This window comes from Spea bombifrons, chromosome 7, assembly GCF_027358695.1.
Source record: "Spea bombifrons isolate aSpeBom1 chromosome 7, aSpeBom1.2.pri, whole genome shotgun sequence".
Taxonomy (NCBI): Eukaryota; Metazoa; Chordata; class Amphibia; order Anura; family Pelobatidae; genus Spea; species Spea bombifrons.
In genome coordinates this window covers 46,349,806-46,374,570 of record NC_071093.1, presented here as the reverse complement: position 1 = coordinate 46,374,570, position 24,765 = coordinate 46,349,806, and the positions used below count along the sequence as shown (strand labels likewise).

Below are 24,765 nucleotides of genomic sequence, written 5' to 3'. Positions count from 1 at the left end.
GTATGGGTGTGGCTAGCCCCCAAAAAGCCTTTAGAAGGCAGTAACTGGGCGGAGAGTAGGTGGAATAAGGGCGGAGAGTCAGTGTGGTCACACCTCTACATGCCCCTCAAAAAAGAAAACCTGGCCCGGAGACTTCGGCGTACGTTTACCCGCAGAATGTTCTCTGCCTCTTTTTCTATGTTGGGTCTCCTGGCAGACTAATCGCGTCATCTGTCCGACGTGTCCCCCAACTTGAGGCTTGTCCTTCGCGCATGGGCCGTGTCTCACACCGCCTCAAAGTTTCCAATGGTGCATAGGTGTAAGTCAGCCGGAACATTCCTCTGGTATCCACGGCGACTGCCCCACACCGTTATCCTTAAATCCCTCCGTTAACGGAGCATCCGTCCTCCATTACAGACCCATGGTGGACCCTGGGCTGTTCCACCTCAAGGCTCTTCCCTGCCCCAGTGGGGGTACCCCAACCCCCACAACGTCAAAAAAAAAAAACCCTAAAAACCCACGTATTCTGGGAAAGACGCCAACTTTCTTGAAGGGGCATTCCGGTCTTCCTCCATGGAGGGTTCTTCGACACGTTGATACCTGGAGTTTGGCTTTGATTGTAATGAGACGCCTGAGGGTTTACAATGCTAAGTAATGGCCACCATTCAAATTATTTTATGTTATTTTACCAAAGACGTACTTAATAATATAATAAATTATATATATATCTGGGACACACAGGTCACATGTAAGAAGAGCAGAATAATCCCATTATTGCCATAATTCTCCTCATGTTCTCATATTGCGGTTGTTACATTTACCTCTTGCTCTATACATTGCACAGTAACCACCACAGAACTACCCATATACCATAGTGTATAGGTGCTGCACACCCTGATACCACAGAGAACGGGTAGAACTGCCGGCCTTCCCTCCCACAACTCTTCTCTATGGTATAAACCCGCCTTTCCTCCCTCCTGACGCCAGCCAATGTTACCGTCGTCGCAGATTCGTTAACACCTTGTTTACTATAGTGAGATAATAAAATTTAGATTGTCAAAATTCTTCAGTCGAGTCAATTTAGTGTTAGAAAGTACTGTCGATTCTTTAAAACGTTAAGAAATTTGTTTTTGTAAAAAAGTGTGTAAAGTGCGGTGACGGAAAGCAGACTAGGCAAAGCTGGAGTGAGTGTTGGTCGGTCGCAGATTCCACACAGAGTTAATTGGAATTACGTTAATTACGGGGCTTTACTAGTGCGATTAAAGAGACCGTCCGAGAGGAGAAAATGAAGCAGGCCGGCGGGTAGATTAAATCCAGGAGTAGAGAGACCAAAACTCTGAAAAGGGGCTGAGCCGACGCGAAAGTGCCGTCGAACACTGTAGTCATCTTTACTGGGACACAGAGAGGGATCCTGGGGGAGAGACTGCGAGAGACAGCCGGGAACACAGAGAGACAGCCAGGTGAGGCTCAGGTGGCCCTTTTGCACAAACAGACATTCCTAAGAGAGAGCTCCCGAGACTGGGAGAAACAGCCTGGGGAAGATAGAGACCTCGAGACTGGGAGAGACAGTCCGGGAGAGCGAGAGAGGCCCCGAGACTGGGAGAGACAGTCCGGGAGAGCGAGAGAGTCCCCGAGACCGGGGGAGTCAGTCCGGGAGAGCGAGAGAGGCCCCGAGACCGGGGGAGTCAGTCCGGGAGAACGAGAGAGGCCCCGAGACCGGGCGAGTCAGTCCGGGAGAACGAGAGAGGCCCCGAGACCGGGGGAGTCAGTCCGGGAGAACGAGAGAGGCCCCGAGACCGGGGGAGTCAGTCCGGGAGAACGAGAGAGGCCCCGAGACCGGGGGAGTCAGTCCGGGAGAACGAGAGAGGCCTAGAAAATGGGAGTTGGATAGACTGAGATTTGTGACAACACTACAGCCAGCCAAGAAAAAGCAGGCCCAGAGACAGTCCTGTAGACTGCTGAGAATAGCACCAGAGACAGTCCTGTAGACTGCTGGGAATAGCACCAGAGACAGTCCTGTAGACTGCTGGGAATAGTACCAGAGACAGTCCTGTAGACTGCTGGGAATAGCACCAGAGACAGTCCTGTAGACTGCTGGGAATAGTACCAGAGACAGTCCTGTAGACTGCTGGGAATAGCACCAGAGACGGTCCTGTAGACTGCTGGGAATAGCACCAGAGACGGTCCTGTAGACTGCTGGGAATAGCACCAGAGACAGTCCTGTAGACTGCTGGGAATAGTACCAGAGACAGTCCTGTAGACTGCTGGGAATAGCACCAGAGACGGTCCTGTAGACTGCTGGGAACAGCACCAGAGACGGTCCTGTAGACTGCTGGGAATAGTACCAGAGACGGTCCTGTAGACTGCTGGGAATAGCACCAGAGACAGTCCTGTAGACTGCTGGGAATAGCACCAGAGACGGTCCTGTAGACTGCTGGGAATAGCAGCAGAGACAGTCCTGTAGACTGCTGGGAATAGCACCAGAGACGGTCCTGTAGACTGCTGGGAATAGCACCAGAGACGGTCCTGTAGACTGCTGGGAATAGCACCAGAGACGGTCCTGTAGACTGCTGGGAATAGCACCAGAGACGGTCCTGTAGACTGCTGGGAATAGCACCAGAGACGGTCCTGTAGACTGCTAGGAATAGCACCAGAGACGGTCCTGTAGACTGCTGGGAATAGTGAGCAGAGACGGTCCTGTAGACTGCTGGGAATAGCACCAGAGACAGTCCTGTAGACTGCTGGGAATAGCACCAGAGACGGTCCTGTAGACTGCTGGGAATAGCACCAGAGACGGTCCTGTAGACTGCTGAGAATAGCACCAGAGACAGTCCTGTAGACTGCTGGGAATAGCACCAGAGACGGTCCTGTAGACTGCTGGGAATAGCACCAGAGACGGTCCTGTAGACTGCTGGGAATAGTACCAGAGACGGTCCTGTAGACTGCTGGGAACAGCACCAGAGACGGTCCTGTAGACTGCTGGGAATAGTACCAGAGACGGTCCTGTAGACTGCTGGGAATAGCACCAGAGACAGTCCTGTAGACTGCTGGGAACAGCACCAGAGACAGTCCTGTAGACTGCTGGGAATAGCACCAGAGACAGTCCTGTAGACTGCTGGGAATAGCACCAGAGACGGTCCTGTAGACTGCTGGGAATAGCAGCAGAGACAGTCCTGTAGACTGCTGGGAATAGCACCAGAGACAGTCCTGTAGACTGCTGGGAATAGCACCAGAGACGGTCCTGTAGACTGCTGGGAATAGCACCAGAGACGGTCCTGTAGACTGCTGGGAATAGTGAGCAGAGACGGTCCTGTAGACTGCTGGGAATAGCACCAGAGACAGTCCTGTAGACTGCTGGGAATAGCACCAGAGACGGTCCTGTAGACTGCTGGGAATAGCACCAGAGACAGTCCTGTAGACTGCTGGGAATAGCACCAGAGACAGTCCTGTAGACTGCTGGGAATAGCACCAGAGACGGTCCTGTAGACTGCTGGGAATAGTGAGCAGAGACGGTCCTGTAGACTGCTGGGAATAGCACCAGAGACGGTCCTGTAGACTGCTGGGAATAGCACCAGAGACGGTCCTGTAGACTGCTGGGAATAGTGAGCAGAGACGGTCCTGTAGACTGCTGGGAATAGCACCAGAGACGGTCCTGTAGACTGCTGGGAATAGTGAGCAGAGACGGTCCTGTAGACTGCTGGGAATAGTGAGCAGAGAGAGACATCCAGTAGTGGATGAGAGATTATATAAAGGGTATCATTTAAAGCGCAGCGACAGTCTAAGGCGCGCGGCCACAGCACTGAGCAGCAACGGCGAGACCCCATCTACAAAGCCCGAGAGCGCTCCGTGTGTTCGATGGGTGGCTAATAGTTGCCTTCTCCGCAGGTCCGATGTCCCCTGATGGAGCCCGAGGGCGAGAGTCACAGAGCGGCCGGCTTCCAGTGGAGGAGTTACAAGCTGCTGCTGGACCCCGCTCTGTGCCGAGCGACGCAGAAGATTTACCGCTACGATGGAATCCACTTCAATATCGCTGTGAGGGCCGTGGGATAAAGCGGGGAGAGACCCCCCACTCGCGTGGGAATCTCGGGCTGTCGTGGAACGTGCGCTGATGGCCGGGATCCGGTCCTGGGCCGGAAAGCTCTAGAATTTCCTTGCTTGTCTGAAATGTAGCCCGTTAGACGTGTTTAACCCCTTCTGTGTTGTCGGTATCGCTCGTATAGCCGGGGAGGCCGTCTGAGGAAGGCGTTTAGAGCTCGTATGAGTCCTGGAGACGGCCAGGCCTCGGTTGCTGATTTTGGGTCGGAATGTGTATTTCGTGTGCCTTTTCTAAATTTATATATTTTTTCCCCCCTCTTATCCAGGATGGGACATTCCTTCCAGAGGGGGATGTGCGGGACCCCCGAAAACACAGACTATGGAGCAAGCCGCGCGATGTGTGTCTCCCTGTCCCGAAATTCAAGGTACTGGGACTTGGCGGTTATATACGGGGGGGGGTGGGTTAATAGCCTGCCACGTAGAGTGGGGGCGCATGTTGGCGATGGGATGTATAAGATGATAGTTGGCCTGGGAGACGGGCAGGTGCTGCCGGGGGGGGCGTATTCAGGCACTGGCGGAGAGGGGTAGGTACAGGCTGGAGATTAGCGGAGAGGGGGGGTAGGTACAGGAAAGGAGATTGGGGGGCAGGCGTTGCTGGAGAGGGGTAGGTACAGGCTGGAGATTAGCGGGGGGGGGGCAGGTGCTGGCGGAGAGGGTGTTACAGGTTGGTGAGCACCTCTCAGCTCATGTCTAACACTTTAACCCTTGACCTCGCAGCTGGATGAGTTCTATGTGGGGCAGCTCCCCCAGAAGGAAGTCACGTTCGCTCATCTCAATGACAACGTGCGGGAGCCCTTCCTGGCCGAAATGTGCCGCAAATACGGAGACGTGGAGGAGGTGGAGATCCTGCTCCATCCTAAAAACCGCAAACACTTAGGACTTGCCAAAGTTCTCTTCTCAAGCTCTCGGGCAGCCAGGGAAACTGTTACCCACCTTCACAACACGTCGGTGATGGGCAACGTCATCCATGCAGAGCTGGACCTCCGAGGTGAGACGCCCAACAGCGAGGGGGAGGTGGAGTTAGAGGATAGGTGGGATGAGACGAGGAGCTCAGCGGAGGAGAAAACCCAATGAAACGCCTGCCTCGCGGGATCGGATCCCTATCTGCTGCTCTGAGGCGGTTTGTGGGGCCGTTAGACCTCTCATCGCAAACGGCTGCAGTTAACTCATCCAACTGCCAAATAACGGAAAGAGACTGCCGAGGCTCCCGTCTTATGCCGATCTGTTGTGTATTTCTAGGGCAACAGCGGCAGAAGTACTTCGATATGATTGTAAGCGGTTCGTACACCCCTCAGACAGTCCCAACGAGTGCGATGTGGGCGACGGAGCGACTGCAGCCGGAGCAGGTGAGAGATCTCTTTATACCGCAGGGTGGTCAGCGACCGATCGCGGCTGCGTGCTGACTGCGTGTCTCTATCACGTGTTCCCAGGTGGATTCCCGACGCCGCGTGTCCAACGACTCCCCCTTCCCACCTGGAAATGGGACTCCTTCATCTCAGGACCCAGGCTCGGCGTACAGCCAGTATACCCCTTCCCTGTCCTCCACGCAGGGTACCCCATACACTCCCAGAGGCGGCACCCCCTACTCTCAGGACTCCGCGTACTCCAGCAGGTATGAGCGCTCCGGTGATCCAGGGGGGGAATCCGTGTCGTTTCATATCGAGCACAAAAATATATCCACTGTGCAATTACATGGAAGGGCTATATATCCCTCTCTATATATTATCTCTATATATTATCTCTCTATATATTATATCTCTCTATATATTATATATATATATCCCTCTCTATATATCTATTATATCCCTCTAAATATCATATTATATATATATTATCTCTCTATATATTATATCCCTCTCTATATATTATCTCTCTATATATTATATCTCTCTATATATTATATCTCTCTCTCTATATATATATATCCCTCTCTATATATCTATTATATCCCTCTAAATATTATATTATATGTATTATCTCTCTATATATTATATTATATTATATCTCTCTATATATTATCTCTCTATATATTATATTATATCTCTATATCTCTCTCTCTATATTATCTCTATATATATTATATTATATCTCTATATATCTATTATATATCTCTCTATACATTATATATATATATATTATATCTCTATATATCTATTATATCCCTCTATATATTATATATCTCTCTATACATTATATATATATATATATATATATATATAGCTCTATATATCTATTATATCCCTCTTTATATTATATTATATATCTCTCTATATAAGTGGGATTTTTATTTTGCGTAATATTTTGAAATATTTAGTTTTTTGCAATAAAACGCACAGATTATTTCGTGGCCGGCTGAGTGTCTCTGATGCCCGGTTGGGGGTAATAAATATTTATTTATGGCCGGCTGAGTGTCTCTGATGCCCGGTTGGGGTAATAAATATTTATTTATGGCCGGCTGAGTGTCTCTGATGCCCGGTTGGGGTAATAAATATTTATTTATGGCCGTCTGTCCCTCTCTTGCAGGCAGGGGACCCCCAGCCATTCCACTTCCCAGGACTCCTCAGGATACAAGTCCCGGCGCCAGGAGAACAGCTCTGGGGACTCGTACTCCCGGCGCTCCGGCCACCGCTACTCCCCGGCTTCGTCCTCCTCTGCATCTTCTTCCTCGCAGCACGAGAGCGGCCACCGGCGCTATCACCGGCACCAACACCACTCCTCCCCGCAGTCCTCGTACCGCTCATCCCGCCACAGGAAGCCTCCCCTGCCCCCCGAGGAGCCGCCGCTGCACCGCTTTCCTGGGACGCCACCTCTACCCCCGCCGCCTCCCCCGCCCCCTCCCGACGACCACCAATCTGACCGCGATTACCGCCTGGCCCACCCACCTCTCCCTCCCCCAGCGCACAGCGCTACCTTAGTACTTCCTCCTCCTCCTCCAACAGAGGGCTGGGAGCCCCCGCCGCCGCCACCACCACCCCTTCCGGCATCCTCTCCACCCCCGTCCCCCGCACGCTCCTGCTCTCCGCTTCCTGATGGCGTTTCCGAGAGTCTCCCCTTTACCCAGCATAGCAGCAGCCTTGATTCCCGCATCGAGGCGCTCCTGAAGGAGCAGCGCTCCAAGTTCTCCTTCCTGCCCTCGGACACGGAGGAGGACGACGAGGAGCCGGCGGCGGGCGCTGCACAGGAGGCCATGGCCGTGGAAGAAGCTCCTCCTCCGCCGGCACATGGTCCCTACACCCCTCCCCCGCCCGTCAGCTTCGAGGATGTGTCGGCTGAAGCCATCTTGAGGTTGGGAGACATTGGCCGGACGGCGAACGGGCAGGACCGGGTGAGATACACGTCCATGCGGTGCCAGAGGTCTCACTAGAAGCCCCTGCGCCCTTAAAACCTCCACGGCTTCCTAAACACAGTCTCGTTCAGTTAAAAGCAGCCGCAAAGATATTTTTATTATTTTTTTTTTAGCACAGAACAGGATAAAAGTCTTATTTCTGGGTTTTTTTCCGGAACAGGGAAAGTATACGTTTGGTTTTTCCTCCCCGCTGAGTGATGCGTATTAAAATTACTCCGGCAATTAGCTCATAAAGTTTCTCTTTGTGTCGAGTAACTTTGTTGCTTTGTTGCGAACAGAAGAGAAATGTATCAATCGGTGGCTTTTTTTTCCGCCCCGCTCCGATACAGTGACGCTCGCCGGCCCTGCGGGCCGTTACCGGGGCCGACAGGTGTGATAGGGAAGGATGTAAAAAATAAAAAATCCCAAACTTGTCCAGAAGCAAAAATAATCGTTTTTGGAAACCTTAAATAGCATTCAGATATATTGTGCCATATTCTGTTACACCCCGCGGCTCCGCACTCCTCTCCCGCTCCGTACTCCTCTCCCGCTCCGCACTCCTCTCCCGCTCCGCACTCCTCTCCCGCTCCGCACTCCTCTCCCGCTCCGCACTCCTCTCCCGCTCCGCACTCCTCTCCCGCTCCGCACTCCTCTCCCGCTCCGCACTCCTCTCCCGCTCCGCACTCCTCTCCGCACGCTTCTCCTCTCCCGCTCCGCACTCCTCTCCCGCTCCGCACTCCTCTCCGCTCCGCACGCTTCTCCTCTCCGCTCCGCACGCTTCTCTCCGCTCCGCACGCTCTGCGCAGCTTGGTCAGGAAGATCATTCTGGAGCAATATTTCTACCAATGAGAAGCCAATCAAATGTTCATAATCCCCCCCGACAAACCTAACGCCACTGAGCGTCCCGTGACACCCATCCCCCCCCCGTTACCTCTGTGTTCCGGGATCGTTCCTCAGGTCCTCAGCTTCTCAAATGGTTCCTCAGGGCTGTTGGGTTTCCCCCGGGCTGCTCAGGGGCCGGGCTGCTCCTCGGACACCCGAGCGCAGCTTTCAGGATCTCCTGGGATGAGTGCCGGGGGAGAAACCCGTTGCCCGAGGTAATGAAAGGAGGCGAAGCAGAGGACCGCGGGAATCGAGTGTTTTAGCCGATTAGGATAGAGATGGAGATTCGCGGCCCTCGCAGGCCCTCTTTTAGCCGATATCGTCTGATTTGTGGTTGTTTTGTGGCGCTTTGATTGGTGACCCCCCCTTTCCTCTGTCTCCCCCCAGCTGTCGTCCGGAGAGGACATGGAAATCTCCGACGAAGAGGTTAACATGGAGATTCCCGGAGCTTCAGGACTCCCGTATCCCCTTCTCTCCCACCTTGGGGGCGCGGGGGCCACTTACCCCTCACAGCCCCTCCCATCTCCTCTTTTACCCCTGCCGCCCCACCACCAGGCGCCCTCCACCTACCCACTTCTACCTACGGCAGCCAGGGCGCGGCTGACTGAGCATGGCGCTCGCCCCTCCACCCCTCCTCTGGATCCCGCCGGCGCTTCCTCCTCGGCCTCGTCGGCCCCCCACATCTATGACTTTGTGAACTCCATGGAGCTGGTGAGCCGGCTGGGAAACCAGTGGGGAGGAACCTCCATGTCCTTCCAGATGCAGACGCAGATGCTCAGCAGACTCCAGCAGAGCAGGCAAGGCAAAGGGCAGCCTTTCGAGGAGCCGTACCCACCGCCCCTGCTCCCTCACCCGCTCCGGCACCGCCAGCCCCACCCCCCTCCTCTCATGTCGGAGCAGGTCTACGGAGCCGTCTACCCTCCCTTCCCCTCCCAGCAGCCCCAGCCCTTATTGCCCCCTAGAGATTTTTCCGCCAGGACAGGTCGAGGCGGCGGGCAGGATCCCCGACCTCCGGGCTGGACACCAGGGGGGGACCCCCACGCCTCGACGGTCATCAGCGTGCTGTCTGCGCTTATCCAGGAGATGAAGAGCACTATGCAGAGAGACCTGAACCGGAAAATGGTGGAGAACGTGGCGTTCAGCGCCTTCGATGAGTGGTGGGAGTGCAAGGAGGAGAAGGCGAAGGTGAGGAACAAAGATGGCTGAGGGGGGGGGTCGAGTCGGGAGAATATGTTTCCGGAAGCTAACGCTCCGATGCCGGTTCGCGCCTCTTTTCTCCGCAGCCTTTCCAGAACGCGCCCAAGCCGCCGCCGCGGGAGGAGGACAAGGAGAAGACTCGACCCAAGGACCCTGGGCTGCTTTCGCTGGTGGACTGGGCCAAGAGCGGGGGTGCGGAGGGGTTCGGATTTGGAGCAGGGCTCAGGGGGGCTCTCAGGCTACCCTCCTTCAAGGTTAGTGACCTTTTTGTGGGGAAGAGGTGGACAGGTGGAGCCGCTGTTGGTCTGTGGATGGTTACTGTGGTGAGGTGGGTGTCTGTGCAGGGGATGGAGCGCCAGCGGGGGTATTGCTGTGTGAATCGGGTGATCGGCGGCGTCCGTCCCTTTTGAGGGGCTTCTGATGAGTCCGCCGTCTCCCCCAAACACAGGTTAAGAGGAAGCAGCAGTCGGAGAGCGAAGATGGGGAGGAGAAGAGGCCTCGGCCGTCCACGCCGCCCGAGGAGGAGGAGGACGGTGAGTTTTCTTCGCGTTCCGCGAGTGTCGGGTCGGACCCTTCGTGCGCTTATCATTCTCCAATCACGTATCCCGCTGCAGAGAGAGAGAAAGCCGCGCGCTCGGACCCCCGCGCAGGAGCGAAGCCCACCCCCAGGGAAGGCGGCAGGGTGAAGCACAAACGCCGGAAGCACTTCCACCTGGACAGCGAGGGAGAGGAGGCCTCCGAGGAGTCTGCTTTGGAGAAGGTGATGCCGGCGGGCTCGGGGTCTGTGGGGCCGCAGCCGTGTTACGATGCGTGGCGGGGGGCGGCGTGGCGGTGACGTTACCCGGCGCGGCTTCGGTTTCTCGGCCTAAATGATTGATTTTCTTTTTTTTCAGGACGATGAAGATGAAATGAGTGACAAAGGAGCGGAATCTGAAGGTGAGCCTAATGTGGTTTCTACTTGTGGCGCGTGGTGGTTATTGCCTTGGCGTTGGCTCTCCATCCCCCGATACACGTGAAGCCGTGTATGATGATCGCGCCGGCAGCGGCTTCCCGTGTTCTGCGCTGCGCGGCTTTCTTCCCTCGGCGTCGCGGAGTCCAATAACCGAACGTCCCTCTCTGTCCCGTAGACGACGTTTCTCCTCTCTCCAAGCTCTCCTCCAAGATCGCGTCGGATGACGACAGCGACAGCTCCAGCGAATCGGATAGCAGCAGCTCTTCCTCCTCGTCCTCTTCTTCATCCTCGTCCTCCTCGTCCTCCTCACCATCGTCCTCCCCGGCCTCCTCCGACGACGAGGAGGAAGAACAAGACGAGCTCCAGAAACTGCCGGATGCTGCCGAGCCGTCCGTGGCCCCCAGCCCACCGCAAGCAGAAGCTCAGCCCGTCTCAGCGAAAGAGCAGCCGCGGGGTACGTGCCCTAAAGGGGGCAAAAGTGATCTCCGTGAATGCCCCCCCCCGCCAGGTTTAATGCGCAGGGTTAACCCTTACAGCTGTTTGAAAGGTTTGGCCCCTGTTAAAAAAAAAAAAAAAAAAAAAAAAAGAACTCCTCCCCATTTGAAGTCGTTGGGGCCGCTGTGGCTCCTGTCTGTGTTGAGCCAGACCACGATATTGCGTGATTCCTGTAAAAGTGTTTTAAGTATCGTTTTCTGTATTTTTATTTCTTTCTCACCGGATTCGTTTTATTTTTGTTAATTATCTGCCTTTCTTCTGTTTTTTTTGAGCAGAGAAATCTCCCGTTCTGTCGGTGAAGGAGGAACCGGCCCCGGTAACGGCTCCCGCTCCTGCCCCGCCGTCCAAACCGTGTGCCCCTCCGTCTCCCCCTCTGCAGCTGCTCCCCCCGCCGAAGAAGAGACGCAAAACCGTGTCCTTCCAGCTCGTTCCGGAGGCCGCGGAGAGCAAACCCCTCAATCACCAGCTCCTGGAGAAACCCGCCGCCGAACTGCCCCGCAGCCCACCAAAGCAGCCCAAAGAGGAGCCCCCCGAGCCCGTGGACCAGGCTCCGGTCCCGTCTCCCAAGGCTCCTCCAAGCCCATTGAATAAGATTCTCGGCAGCCTAAAACAAGAGCCGGCGCCGCTGCCCCCCCCAGCCAAGGAAGCGTCTCCCCAGAAGAAAGAGCCGGAGCGCTTTACGGTTCTCAACCTTCCGTGGGACCACGCGTGTCTGGTGCGGTGCTACCCGCCGCGGGGGGAGCGGGAGGAGGCCGCGCAGGAAGACGGCGTGGAGGACGGCGATGAAGAGATGGAAGAGGAGGTCCGAGCGGCGTCCCTTCCCGAACCACCCAGGCAAGAGGCGCAGAAGCCCCCCGTGGCTCCAGAACCTCGCGAGCCCGAAAGGACAGAACCCGCGGAGGACGCGCTGCTTGCCCCGGTTCGGCAGATCCTGCTTGAGCACAGTTATGCCTCCATCCCGGCCAACCTGAAACTGCCCTCCAGGAGGCAGAGGGCATTATCGGTGGAAGAGAGACCCAGCGAGCTGCTGCACGTGGACCTCGGGCAACCGGTTCTGGAGGCACCGGAGGAGGTGGTGTGCATAGGCGGTGGCGCAGGGGCCGGCGGGGAGGGCAACACGGGACTGCTGGAGGTAGGAGATCTGCAACTAACCCCCTCCAAAAAGACCGACGAGGCTCCTGCTGCCCTCGGCCACGAGGAGCCAAAGAGCAGGACTCGGAAACCGCAACCGGTGAAAGAGGCCGAACCCGGCGAGGTGACCTCCGACGAGGACGACGACGACCCGGAAACGTGGGCTCCCACCCGGCAGCTGCGCTCCCACCGGAACAGACGCCCCCCGCCTCTCCTCTCCCCCCCGCGCTACGACATACGCAGCGAGTTCGAGCAGATGACCATTCTGTATGATATATGGAACACGGGACTGGACTGCGAGGACATGGTCTACCTCCGGGACACGTATGAGAGGCTCCTGCAGGAGGATCACAGCACGGACTGGCTCAACGACACGCACTGGGTGCATCACCCTAATATCCTTATCAGCCCCGGGGGTACTCTGCGCCCCCCAAAACCCGTCAGGTGAATGGGGGTTGTGTCTGGTAAGGGGGGGCAATTAGGTGAATGGGGGTTGTGTCTGGTAAGGGGGGCAATTAGGTGAATGGGGGTTGTGTCATGGGGGCAATTAGGTGAATTGGCAGCACTCACAGGATGCGCCGTGCGGTTCTAGGCATGCGCATGCATTTTGTTTCCCTTAACCCTTTCTCACTCACCAACATTGCGGATCCCAAACGGCGAAAGAACCGCCAGGACGGCCTGCGGGAGCACCAGACGGGCTGCGCGAGGAGCGAGGGCTACTACGCCATCAGCAAGAAGGACAAAGACAAATACCTGGACGTGTTCCCCGTGTCTGCGCAGGAGCTCGACGCCGACACGCAGGTGAGCGGGAGACACGACCCCCCCGGAGACACGAATCACCCCCCCCCCCCTCCTGTACTCACCGTCTGTCTCTTTAGGGCACGAACCGCGTGCTGTCGGAGCGCCGCTCGGAGCAGAGACGTCTTCTCAGTGCCATCGGCTCGTCCGCCCTGCTGGACAGCGACCTGCTGAAGCTCAACCAGCTGAAGGTAATGCCGGGGTTTGGCCAGCAGAGGGGGCCGGGGGGCCGGGGAACGTCCCAGCCGCGTCTGCCCTGAGCTGCTGGATTCATTTGGGAAGGATGCGGGTAATCGGTAAACCGAGGGGGGCATTTAGTGTATGTTTGGGGGTCGCTGCCTGTCCTGTTACCCCGCTGCCTGTCCTGTTACCCCGCGGCTCACGCGCCCTCTTTCTGCCCCTGCAGTTCCGGAAAAAGAAGCTCCGCTTCGGCCGCAGCCGCATCCACGAGTGGGGTCTGTTTGCCATGGAGCCCATAGCTGCCGATGAGATGGTGATCGAGTACGTGGGGCAGAATATCCGGCAGGTGAGTGAAGCCTCTCCCGGCAGCAGAGACGCCCGCCGAGCGCCCACTGCGCCCCTGTAATGTGCTTTCCTGATGGCTTTATCGCCAAACTCGGCCACAAGGGGGCATCGCCTGCGGATTAACCCATCAGTTCCCGGCAGGAGTTTCTCTGCTGTGTGTCGGGTGACCCCTGACCTTGGCATAATTCGCATTTAACATCTTTACTGCCTTGAAATTCCTTTACGTGGCTCCGTGGCCCCTGCACCCTCTCCGTGGCCCCTGCGCCGGGGTATAAGGGACCTTGGGACTCTGGAAGATTTTATTGGTGTAATTACAGGTCACGGCAGATGCCCCCGGGCTGCATAACATATACACGTCATGGGGTGTTTGCTGCTGTACATTCTGCCCCGGTGTGCGGGGTTTAACCCCGCGTTGCCCCCTCACGCGCGTTCTTTTCTTGGCAGATGGTGGCGGATATGAGAGAGAAGAGATACTCGCAGGAAGGCATCGGCAGCAGTTATCTGTTCCGCGTGGATCAGGACACCATCATCGATGCCACCAAGTGTGGAAACCTGGCGCGATTTATTAACCACTGCTGCACGGTGAGCTTCGGGGGGGGCCAGGGGCGGCTTTGCCCCGGGCTGCGTCACGCCTGGCCTCGCGTTCTGTATGGAGCCTCGTGAACTTTGCACCGTACCGGCCGTGTTCCAAAGGCAGCTAAATGTCAGGTTAATGCCCCGCTAGTACCGCCTGACCTGCTGCGAGTCGGATAAATGCCCCGTGCCGCCTGACCCGCTGCGAGTCGGATAAATGCCCCGTCCCGCTAGTGCCGCCTGACCCGCTGCGAGTCGGATAAATGCCCCGTCCCGCTAGTACCGCCTGACCCGCTGCAAGTCGGATAAATGCCCCGTCCCGCTAGTACCGCCTGACCCGCTGCGAGTCGGATAAATGCCCCGTCCCGCTAGTACCGCCTGACCCGCTGCGAGTCGGATAAATGCCCCGTCCCGCTAGTACCGCCTGACCCGCTGCGAGTCGGATAAATGCCCCGTCCCGCTAGTACCGCCTGACCCGCTGCGAGTCGGATAAATGCCCCGTCCCGCTAGTACCGCCTGACCCGCTGCGAGTCGGATAAATGCCCCGTCCCGCTAGTACCGCCTGACCCGCTGCGAGTCGGATAAATGCCCCGTCCCGCTAGTACCGCCTAACCCGCTGCGAGTCGGATAAATGCCCCGTCCCGCTAGTACCGCCTGACCCGCTGCGAGTCGGATAAATGCCCCTCGCTTGGGCTCTACCTTTCTCCATAACTTCGCTTCACGGAGCTCCTGGGTCCAAATTCCTGTAAGTTTGGGGTAAAAGGAGACTTACGTGGCTCTGTTTCTGTCCCCCGCAGCCGAACTGTTACGCCAAAGTGATCACCATCGAGTCCCAGAAGAAAATCGTCATTTACTCGAAGCAGCCGATTGGGGTGAACGAGGAGATTACCTACGACTACAAGTTCCCCCTCGAAGAGAACAAGATCCCCTGCCTGTGCGGGACGGAGAACTGCAGGGGGGCGCTGAATTAACCCCCTCCCCCGACAGACCCCGGCTCCGCATGGGCCCGACCCCTGCCGTGGCCTGCAGCACTGACCGCGAGGAACGCCGGGGCCGCCACGGGCCCCTGGGAGCCAGGACTGAGATCTCGGTGGGATTAGCGGTGCGCGGCGGAGCCGTGAATCAGACGAGCGGCACTTTAACCCCTGCAGCCCCCCGTCGCTGCCGCGTGGCCCCCGGCTCGGCCCCCGCGGTCGCCCCCCCCCGTGTGTGTTTCTATACGCACCGTAGGAACGTTATTTTTTGCAATTTTTATATATTTTAGACATTCTTGTTTTTATTCCTTACTGGAAGTTTGTTTATTTATACACGGCCATGGCAACGCTCATCGCCACGGCAACGGATCCTGAACGCAGCCTGAAACCCTCCGGTTGCCGTGTCTGTCCAAGGTGGCCCCCCTCGCACGGTAACGCTACCCGGCGCGCTCTCTTACTACGTGTTTAACCCCCAGCCACAGCTGGTTGCCCCCCTTGGCCGCCAGCGGCCCCCGGCTGATGACACGGGACTGTCGGCGTGCGCGTCAGGGGGCTCGTCTGTATATAACACTGACTATTCCCACCCCCGGGACTGGATTTCACAATGAATTGAGGGACTACAACTCCCATTATCCCAGCCCGGGTATGATGGGGTTTGTGGCCCAGCTGGTGGCCGCCGTTCCTCTGCTCTGGTTGGCGCGTCACCGGCCCCAGCGGAGAAGAGGAATCCGCCAACGTATAGCGATACCGCGTACCTATTGATTGGTTAAGGGCGGGCGCTCGCGTCACGTGACGGGGGTTTTTTGCGACCCCGCTTTTATTTATTTTGTTTCTTTTTAACCATTTAAGTGCTCAGAGGGAAGCCGTCGGTTTCAGAGCCGGGCACTCTGTTAACCCTGTCCTGCCCAAGTTACGCCAGTGCGGTGGGGGGGGCACCCGTACCCTGTTGCCTACACAGAGCCTGCTTGCCCGGGGTCCGGGGCAGTAAGCTGCCATCTTTTGCCACGCGGGGTGGGGGGGTATGTTGGATGTCGGTTTCTGGGTAAAAGGTTCGTTTTGGGGGTTCAGGCCCGGAAGAAGTTGTATATTCTGTATAGTAACAGCTTTGTTTCTTGTAGAAACATGAGTTTATTACATATATTACACGCGTGTGACTCTTTATTACTGGGCATGTATGTAAGGGGGAGGGGTATTGGGGGTAGAGGGCAAATATACTGAGATGGGGTGGGGGAGGGCTATAGGGAAAATATACTGTGGTGGGGGAGGGGTGACGGGGTAATAGGGCAGATATACCTGGGGTGGTGTATCGGGGGGGTAATAGGGCAGATATACTGGGGTGGTGTATGGGGGGGTAATAGGGCAGATATACTTGGGTGGTGTATCGGGGGGGGTAATAGGGTAGATATACTGGGGTGGTGTATCGGGGGGGGGGTAATAGGGCAGATATACTTGGTGGTGTATCGGGGGGGGTAATAGGGCAGATATACTGGGGTGGGAAGAGCTGCCGGCTGCCTGTTAAAGATAAACCCTTATCAGGTGCGTCCTTCGCTGGTTCAAGGCTAAGCAAACATTGATCTCTGCACGGCCCTCCTCACCTACCCCGGGGCCAACACAGCAAACCTATGAGAACATGCCTCGGCGGCTTCCTATCCCTTCATCTAGTTACTGAGAGGGTAGTGGATAAGTGGGACAATTTCCCAGCAGAAGCGGTAGAGAGTAATACAGTGAGGGCATTAAACATGCATGGGATAGACATACGGCTCCTCAATCTAAGACGAGACCAACGACTGATTAAGGTTTGAGTCTTTACAGTCTAGACGGGCCGGATGGGGGCCGATCTGCCGGTGGGTTCTGTTGCGTGTCTCGGTGCCTCGTTCCTTGCGTTGCGATGACGGATCCCTAATGACAGGGTGTGCGGCTGACGCCCTGCGTTCTTTCCACTTCAGCTGGAAGTCCAGTCCATGCCTCCACCCTTTTCCTGTAAAGGGTGCAATTATGGAACAAACCCAGAACCCACCGGCTGATCGGCCCCCGTCTAGTCGCCCGTTTCTCCTGCTGTAAAGACTGAAACCTTAATCAGCCGTTGGTCTCGTCTTAGATTCAGGAGCCGTATGTCTATCCCATGCATGTTTAATACCCTCGCTCTATTACCCTCTACCACTTCTGCTGGGAGGCTGTTCCACTCACAGTGCTGCGGTTGTGATGCCGCTGGCAGCAACGACTGTAATCATACGTTTGTGAGAACCGGTTTTTCCATGGATGCCACACACGCCCGTCTCTCACCATCGCCCTTAACCCTCGGGCTGGGGCGAGAAGCCGCTCTGCTGAGGGTGATGAGAGTTAGAACAGGGGGAAGCGGCTTCGCTTCTCGTTCCTAGAACCGCTTCCTCTGCGGCCCCGGTGGTCGCCATTCTAGTAAGTCATGTGATATTTAGGCACCGCCCGCTACTCATTAACCTCGCCAAGCACAACGCTTTACGTTGTTTTCACTCGGGGGGGCTTTTCAGCTCCCGTCGCCATGGAGACCGCAGGCTTCGTTCTCATCGGATCCATAAGGAGAAGCCACTTAGACTATATTACCCTAAAACCCCAGATTAATTGCCCCCACCCGCTGTTACCCCCCTCACCCGCTGTTACCCCCCTCACCCGCTGTTAGCACAGCAAGGTGCACTTCGCTCGAGACTCACAGTTTCCACCCACATCCTCCTCCCCTGAACGTCCTTCCTCTCCCCTCTCCCCACCGCTCACAAAGCACTCGGCTCAGAGCGGAGCGGCAGCCGGAGGGAGAGGTACGTTCTCTGCGCACCTGGGGGGGGGCGTTTATATTCTGCCCCGGCTGGGCCGTCTGCCAGGGGTATTATTTCCAGCAGGTGTCTCGGTCCATAGCTGCCAGCTGGCACGGGACGCAGAGTGCAGGATGTGAGGGTGACTGCAGACGGATCCCGATTCACATACGTTCTGTTTATATAGCGCCAGCAGAGGCCGTGGCGCAGTCACGGGGGGGGGGGTGAATATTAACACAGACATAGCCGGTGCAGAAGGCGAGGAGGTTCCTGCCCGAGAAGCTTGCAATCTATTAGTGTAGAGAGAGTAATGTGTGTGATAAGGCGGGGGTTGGGGTGAGGGGCAAGAGGGGGCAACAAAACGTGTAATAAAATAACACCGAACAGAACGGGGTCCCCAGGGCTCCGCTTTACTGCCCCGGGCGCGCTCGGGAAGCGGGGTAACTGAGCGGTTAGTGCCCTCCGTGCAGGCAGGTAGCGGGGTAACTGAAGGGTTAATGTAGGTACCCGGTGCCCCATAGCGCTCGGCCATGTGACCTCCAGGCTCCTCCCCTTGCGCAGTTTGCTTTATGGCAGCGCACCATGTCCTTTATATAAAGAGCAATTGAGAAATCACGAGGTCCTCCTGGTGCTTTAAGACCGAGGCATTCTACTAACCGAGCAGCAATACCCGACCCCGGTATTATTGTCCAGGAATATGGGGAGGAATAAGTGCTTTAAACCCAAATACATTTTTGTGAACACAGCGGGACTTCCCCTTTAAAGCTCTTTGCTTCACGTAAAACGCTGTTGTGAAATGAACCTTGCACGCCCCTGATGTCGTCATGGAGACGGCTCGTGGTACCCATGTGCGCCGCACGGAATTTATTATGTAAGAAAATAAACGGCTTAATGATAAAATAAATAAACAGATCTCTTCCCAGAGCTGCTGGGAGTCATACGTAGCTGGAGCCTCCGACCAGGGCTGAGGGCTTTCTGGCTGTGTTCAGAGGGTCACGTTTAATATGAAGGTTAACTACCCAGTGTGGCCCCTGACCGCACCATCCGGCCCCCGACTGTGCCATCCGACCCACGACCACACCATCCGACCCACGACCGCACCATCTGGCCCCCGACCGCACCATCCGGCCCCCGACCGCGCCATCCGACCCACGACCGCGCCATCCGACCCACGACCGCACCATCCGACCCACGACCACCCCATCTGGCCCCTGCCTTAATCAGTCGTTGGTCTCGTCTTAGATTCAGGAGCCGTATGTCTATCCCATGCATATTTAATCCCCTCACTGTATTACCCTCTACCACTTCTGCTGGGAGGCTGTTCCACTTATCTACCACCCTTCCATTCCATCTCAGCCCTTGACCCTCTAAAAATCCAATAAACGGGGCAGATGTAAGGGGCCACGCGTGTGTCCAGCACGCTCTGCGCTGTACCGGGTAGTGGGGGTGGAAGGACACGGCTGTCGCATGGAACACGCATGTTGTTGACGTGATGTCTCTAATCCACAGATGGCGTCCGGAGAGGGCCGCGTGTGCGTGGTGACGGGGGGCTGCGGGTTCCTCGGCTCCCACCTGGTCCGGATGCTGCTGGAACGTTCCGCGGATCTGTCCGAGATCCGAGTGTTCGACCTGCACCTGGACGAGTCGCTCGAGACGCTCGGCAGCGGTAAGTGACGGCCCCGGGGCCACCAACCGGCGACATCCGGGGGAAGGTGGGTGTGAATGAAGGGTTAACGGGGCAGTTTATTGCCCCACTGCTTGATGCAGCCAATCGGTGGCAGGAAAGCGCTGCTATTGAGATCAATGGGATTTCTTTCCAGACAATGGGGGTGGGGGGGCACGGAAAATAACTTCGAGGTGAGCAGAGGGGCAAGAAGGGGCAATTCTGCAGACCCCATACCCCCCCCCGTGCATTTGTAATGTTCATTTAAAGGGGCCGCGCGGCTGTCAGACGCCGTAACCTCCATGGTGGCCGGACCGTGCCTTTAAGTTCTGGAAGCCGGTGGGTTGCCAGAGAAACGATTTATTGCCCGTGACGGGGATGGCCGTGGGGTAACCTTTGGGTTCCTGTTGCATTAACTCTTCGAACTGTTCCGGTTTCCTGCGTCTGAATCTATTATTATTTATTTTATGGCGCCATCCCGTTCCGCTGCGCTGTACAAACCTGACAGAAATTCCCACACACTGCTTTGTGTAGGAGATTGAGGGCCCGTGGCCCCCGGGAGCCCCTCCGGCACTCGTTTATACACAGGATTGTACTCTATCTGGAGCAGGTAATCAATCTCTGCGGATTCCCCGCTGGTGATGTCATATGTTTGGCCCGTGGCCCCTGCGGACAGGTTCTGGAACAGCTCTGCTTCCTGTTTGTTTCGGGAAGAATTACAGGAAATAAATTGAACGCAGAATTTCCATTTCTGGGTTTTCTTGGCTCTGCATTTAACCTGTTCGCAGATTCCGAGGGTTTTTGCCCCAGTCTCGGGGGGGAGGGGCAGATTCCGAGGGTTTTTGCCCCAGTCTCGGGGGGGGGGCAGATTCTCAGGGGCCGCGCGGCTCCAACACAAACAGTCTGCATCCATGGAAAAAGTTTAAAAACAACAAACTTCCCCGGAATTTCTGCGTTTTCTGCCTTCAGATAAAATATTTACCAAGAAGAGCAGGAAGGCAGGCGAAGCACCCACGGCACGGAAAGGGTTAAAACCGAGCTGCCCGGTGTGAGTTACGAGGGGTTAACAAAGTTATCCTCAAGAATACACAAAGGAAATTAACGTTTATTTTACCCCCCGGGGGGCAATCTGTCTCTCAGCCCCCAAACGTCTCTCCAGACAGGGCATCTCCCATGCCCCTTATCCCTCCCTGATGCCCCTCTCTCCCCCCGATGCCCCTCTCTCCCCCCGATGCCCCTCTTTTCTAGGAGGTCAGAATGTTTGCGGGGTATGAGGGGATCGCAGGGTTCTACAGCCCTAAAAGCCCCGATAATGTGTATAGAAACAGCAGGGAACGGCTTTATAAACTAATACAACTCATTAATTTTCTTCTAAATGCCCCAACCACGCCCCTAACCACACCCACTAAGATAAGTGCCCCTCTCTGGCGTTCTGAAGCGCTGCGGGGTATAATCAGGCTGAGTGTCTCTGTAGACGTCTCTTGCTTTTTTTTCAGATAAAGTGAGGGTGCGTCTCATCCGCGGCGACATCTCGTCTTTGGAGGATGTTCGCGGCGCTTTGCGGGGGAGTCACCTGGTCATTCACACCGCCAGCCTGGTGGACGTCTGGGGGCGAGTGCCGGCAGCCAAGGTCACAGAGGTCAATGTGACAGGTGAGAGGTCATGGAGCGGATCTGTCTGTGTAAAACATGGCACAAGCCGATAGGAACTGTGGGGGTCTATAAACATCTCACAGTCCATGGAGTGAGTGAAGGTCTTCATTGGGTTGGGTGAAAGGTCTCTGGGAGTCATTGGGTTGGGTGATGGTCTCTGGCGGTCTGTAGGGAGGGTGATGGTCTCTGAAGGTCCATGGGGAGGGTGATGGTCTCTGGCAGTCCAATTAAATGGGTGATGGTCTCTGGCGGTCCGTAGGGAGGGTGATGGTCTCTGAAGGTCCATGGGGTGGCTGAAGGTCTCTGGGATTCATTGGGTAGGGCGAAGGTCTCTGGAGGTCCATGGGGAGGGTGATGGTCTCTGGCGGTCTGTAGGGAGGGTGATGGTCTCTGGCAGTCCAATTGAATGGGTGATGGTCTCAGGCAGTCCAATTGAATGGGTGAAGGTCTCTGGCCGTCATTGGGTTGGGTGAAGGTCTGTAAGTATTTGTGTTGAGTGGGGGGGTGAATGAGCTGTGAGTTATGGATGATTTTCTCTGGGGTCCATTGGATGGTTGGCAGTCACGACGGGTCTGGCTGGTGGGTGACATACACTGGCGTCTGTGACAATCACAGGGGTGTGAGGGGTGTATGACACTGTAAGTCACTGGTGGACTATGACACTCGTGGTGGGTAGGAATTCTGGATGTTCTCTGTGGGCCTGCGGGGTGGATGGCAATCTCTGGGGGTCCGGGGGCCATCCAGCTGCCTAACAGGGTCTCCTATTTGCAGGGACAGAGAACGTGCTGAGAGCGTGTGAGGAGGAGGGGGTCCGCTTCCTGGTCTACACCAGCAGTATGGAGGTTGTGGGCCCGAATCTGTACGGGGACCCTTTCTACAGGTATGGGGGGCATCAGAGCCTAGAACTCAGGGCACCAACAGCAACGCGGCGATTAACGGGGTATTAGTTACTGGGAAATCATATCATACAGTCATCCGGTGAACCCCAACTTTGCCCCAGAACCCGGGGGAGATCAGAGGGGCGACTCTTACGGATCCGCTAGATCTGTCACTCGGTCTCTGACTGAGTGTTTGTGTTTGCAGGGGCAACGAAGACACAGAATACCGAGTATGTCACAATCAGGCGTACCCCCTGAGTAAGGCCAAGGCGGAGAAACTCGTCCTGGAAGCCAATGGCAAGAAGGTAATACACTGAAGGACCCCTAGGGGTCAGCAGAGAGTCCATACGCAGTGCAGTACACATAGTGGCCATAGGAGGAGCTGTTGGTGACCTGTAGTCCGCACACTGACCACCGAGTGTCGCCGCGGGACGCGGTAACAAAAGGCATCCAAGAAAAAATGGGGTCTTTAGTCGATGGAGAGACCCTTTATTGGGACAATATAGAAAAAATGGGAAAGAGCCATCAGAGGTCTCTTCTTCACTCCATCTGAAGACGGAAGGGACCTGTGTGGTCCACAAAGTTAATGAGTCTTTTTTTTCTTTGTTGGTATCACATTTGACTAAAGACCCCACTGGACATTGTGAAGCCACCGAACCCCACCCAGGGAAACCAGCTATTTCTCGGAAAGTAACCTTTTAGTCATTTTGTCGGCAGGTTAGGGGGGGGCAGACTCTGTACACCTGCTCCCTGCGCCCCACCGGCATCTACGGCGAAGGCCACGGACTCATGAAGGATTTCTATTACCAAAGTCTGAGGACGGGAGGCCGCGTGTTCCGGGCAATCGCTGAGTCTGTGGAGCATGGACGGGTTTACGTGGGTAAGAAAGGGTGTGGCTTCAGGAGGCAACAACAAGTGCAAGACTCCAGCTAGAACCAGTGACCAGAGCAGGACTCCAACTAGAACCAGTGACCAGAGCAGGACTCCAACTAGAACCAGTGACCACAGCAGGACTCCAACTAGGACCAGAAAGAATGACCAGAGCGAGACTCCAGCTAGAACCATTAACCAGAGCAGGACTCCAACAAGAACCATAAACCAGAGCAGGACACAAACTAGAACCAGCAACCAGAGTAGGGCTTCAGCTAGAACCATTATAAAGAACCAGAACAGGACTCTAGTAGACCCAGCAACCAACTAGAGCTAGAACCATTAAGAGAGCAGAGCAGGACTCCAGCTAGAACCAACATCCAGAGTAGGACTAGAAAGAACGACCAGAGCAGGACTCCAGCTAGAACTAGAACCAAAAAGCAGAGCAGGACCCAGAATCAAATGTTCCGGCAGGACTCCATGTAGAACCAGAATAAACAACCAGAGCAGGACTCCAGCAGGAACCCGGTCCCCAGGTACTAGAGTCAGAGCCCAGAGCCGGTGTTTATTGTATTCTCTTGCAGGAAACGTGGCCTGGATGCACGTGTTGGCCGCCCGCGCCCTGCAGGATCGCCCCGATACCCTTGGAGGGCAGGTATATTTCTGCTACGACTCCTCTCCGTACAAGAGCTACCAGGATTTTAACATGGAGTTCCTGTCTTCCTGCGGCTTCCGCATGGTGGGCTCCCGGCCGCTGGTGCCCTACTTCCTGCTGTACCTGCTGGCTCTGCTCAATGCCCTCCTGCAGTGGGTACTTCACCCCGTGTGCGTCTACGCGCCCCTCCTGAACCCCTACACGCTCGCCGTGGCCAGCACCACGTTCACCGTGCAGACAGACAAGGCCGAGAGACACTTTGGCTACAAGCCGCTGTACAGCTGGGAGGAATGCAAGCGGCGGACGATCGATTGGGTGACGACGCTGGACAAGGAGGGCAAGAAGCATTGAGGGAACGAGACGGAACAGGGCATTGGGGTAACTGGGAGAAAGGGGGGTGCCCCAAAAATCAAACCCCCTCTGAGCTCACAAGGGGACCACGGAAACCCCTCATCGGCTCTCGATAATCAGCCCTGGAGAATAATCCCTGAGAGGAATGAATCAGGCGGGTGGAGCGGCGACGGAATGAGCACAACTTCCCGATGTGGAAAGAATGAGCCTGGCACGGAATGCAGATCTGCCACCCTTCCTTCAATGGGATTTAACCCCTGCACGGTTCTCGCAGACGCCGGCCCCGATATACCCCGAATCCGTATATATTTTACTTAATTATCTAATGAAATCGATGAATTATTTATCTCCACGGATAATTAACATTAAGTTCTCACCCTCCGTTCCTGGCCACCTCCACCGGTGCGTCAGAATCAACAGTGCAATAATACAATAATGAATGTATGTGATCGCGAAAAGCAGCCCGATGAGGTCTGAAGCCGCGTCGAGTGTTTCCCGCGCACAATAAAGTCGGAGCGTTTGATGCGATCGCTGGGAGTTGTGGTTATTGGCGAGTGAGCGAGGTGCGCGATCCCCACTTGGCTTAATAACCAAGTGTCTGACCTTTTACTTGGTGAAGCAGCAGCACCACCAGGTGGACAAGTTCATAAAACCTACAGATCGGCCCCCGGCGGCCCCCGTCTAGTCTCCCCGTTCCTCCTGCTGTAACGACTCCAACCTTAATCAGTCGTTGGTCTCGTCTTAGATCCAGGAGCCGTATGTCTATCCCATGCATGTTTAACACCCTCACTGTATTACCCTCTACCACCTCTGCTGGGAGGCTGCTCCACTTATCTATTCATATGTCTATCCCATGCATGTTTGCATTCGCTCACTGTATTAGCCTCTACCACTTCCGCTGGGAAGCTGTTCTTCCACCCTCTCCATGAAGTAAATCTTCCTTACATCTCATTAAGGGCACTGGATGAATTGGGTCAGTCTCCGCCT

At 55.8% G+C, this 24,765-nt stretch overlaps 2 protein-coding genes across 3 annotated transcripts; both read left to right on the top strand.

The window, feature by feature from the left end:
* The first annotated feature begins 1,376 nt into the window (after nt 1-1,376).
* SETD1A (SET domain containing 1A, histone lysine methyltransferase) lies at nt 1,377-15,100 on the top strand. Of its 2 annotated transcripts, XM_053470508.1 has the most exons (19): nt 1,377-1,439; nt 3,865-4,011; nt 4,341-4,439; nt 4,792-5,062; nt 5,314-5,420; nt 5,505-5,686; nt 6,598-7,399; nt 8,669-9,466; nt 9,565-9,732; nt 9,927-10,011; nt 10,093-10,238; nt 10,372-10,414; nt 10,606-10,884; nt 11,201-12,451; nt 12,688-12,857; nt 12,935-13,045; nt 13,261-13,380; nt 13,824-13,961; nt 14,750-15,100. In XM_053470508.1, the coding sequence occupies exons 2-19, from the start codon at nt 3,880-3,882 to the stop codon at nt 14,921-14,923; spliced, it is 5,076 nt and encodes a 1,691-aa protein (XP_053326483.1). In that variant the 5' UTR covers nt 1,377-1,439; nt 3,865-3,879; the 3' UTR covers nt 14,924-15,100. The 2 variants fall into 2 exon arrangements, with proteins under 2 accessions (XP_053326483.1, XP_053326482.1); XM_053470507.1 differs by having other exon boundaries at nt 9,927-10,238.
* A 2,592-nt stretch (nt 15,101-17,692) lies between these two features.
* On the top strand, nt 17,693-24,306 carry HSD3B7 (hydroxy-delta-5-steroid dehydrogenase, 3 beta- and steroid delta-isomerase 7). The gene is made up of 7 exons (XM_053470564.1): nt 17,693-17,715; nt 19,219-19,375; nt 20,869-21,024; nt 21,796-21,904; nt 22,108-22,207; nt 22,620-22,782; nt 23,357-24,306. The coding sequence occupies exons 2-7, from the start codon at nt 19,219-19,221 to the stop codon at nt 23,776-23,778; spliced, it is 1,107 nt and encodes a 368-aa protein (XP_053326539.1). The 5' UTR covers nt 17,693-17,715; the 3' UTR covers nt 23,779-24,306.
* Nucleotides 24,307-24,765: the final 459 nt, after the last annotated feature.

What these genes read in the sequence shown, in the direction of transcription:
- SETD1A (XM_053470507.1), top strand. Translation starts at nt 3,880, where the DNA reads ATGGAGCCCGAGGGCGAGAGTCACAGAGCGGCCGGCTTCCAGTGGAGG. An exon ending in AGCTCGACGCCGACACGCAG is followed by an intron (nt 12,858 to 12,934) that starts GTGAGCGGGAGA and finishes CTGTCTCTTTAG; the next exon opens with GGCACGAACCGCGTGCTGTC. An exon ending in TGAAGCTCAACCAGCTGAAG is followed by an intron (nt 13,046 to 13,260) that starts GTAATGCCGGGG and finishes CTGCCCCTGCAG; the next exon opens with TTCCGGAAAAAGAAGCTCCG.
- HSD3B7 (XM_053470564.1), top strand. Translation starts at nt 19,219, where the DNA reads ATGGCGTCCGGAGAGGGCCGCGTGTGCGTGGTGACGGGGGGCTGCGGG. An exon ending in TACGGGGACCCTTTCTACAG is followed by an intron (nt 21,905 to 22,107) that starts GTATGGGGGGCA and finishes TTGTGTTTGCAG; the next exon opens with GGGCAACGAAGACACAGAAT. An exon ending in TGGAAGCCAATGGCAAGAAG is followed by an intron (nt 22,208 to 22,619) that starts GTAATACACTGA and finishes TTTTGTCGGCAG; the next exon opens with GTTAGGGGGGGGCAGACTCT.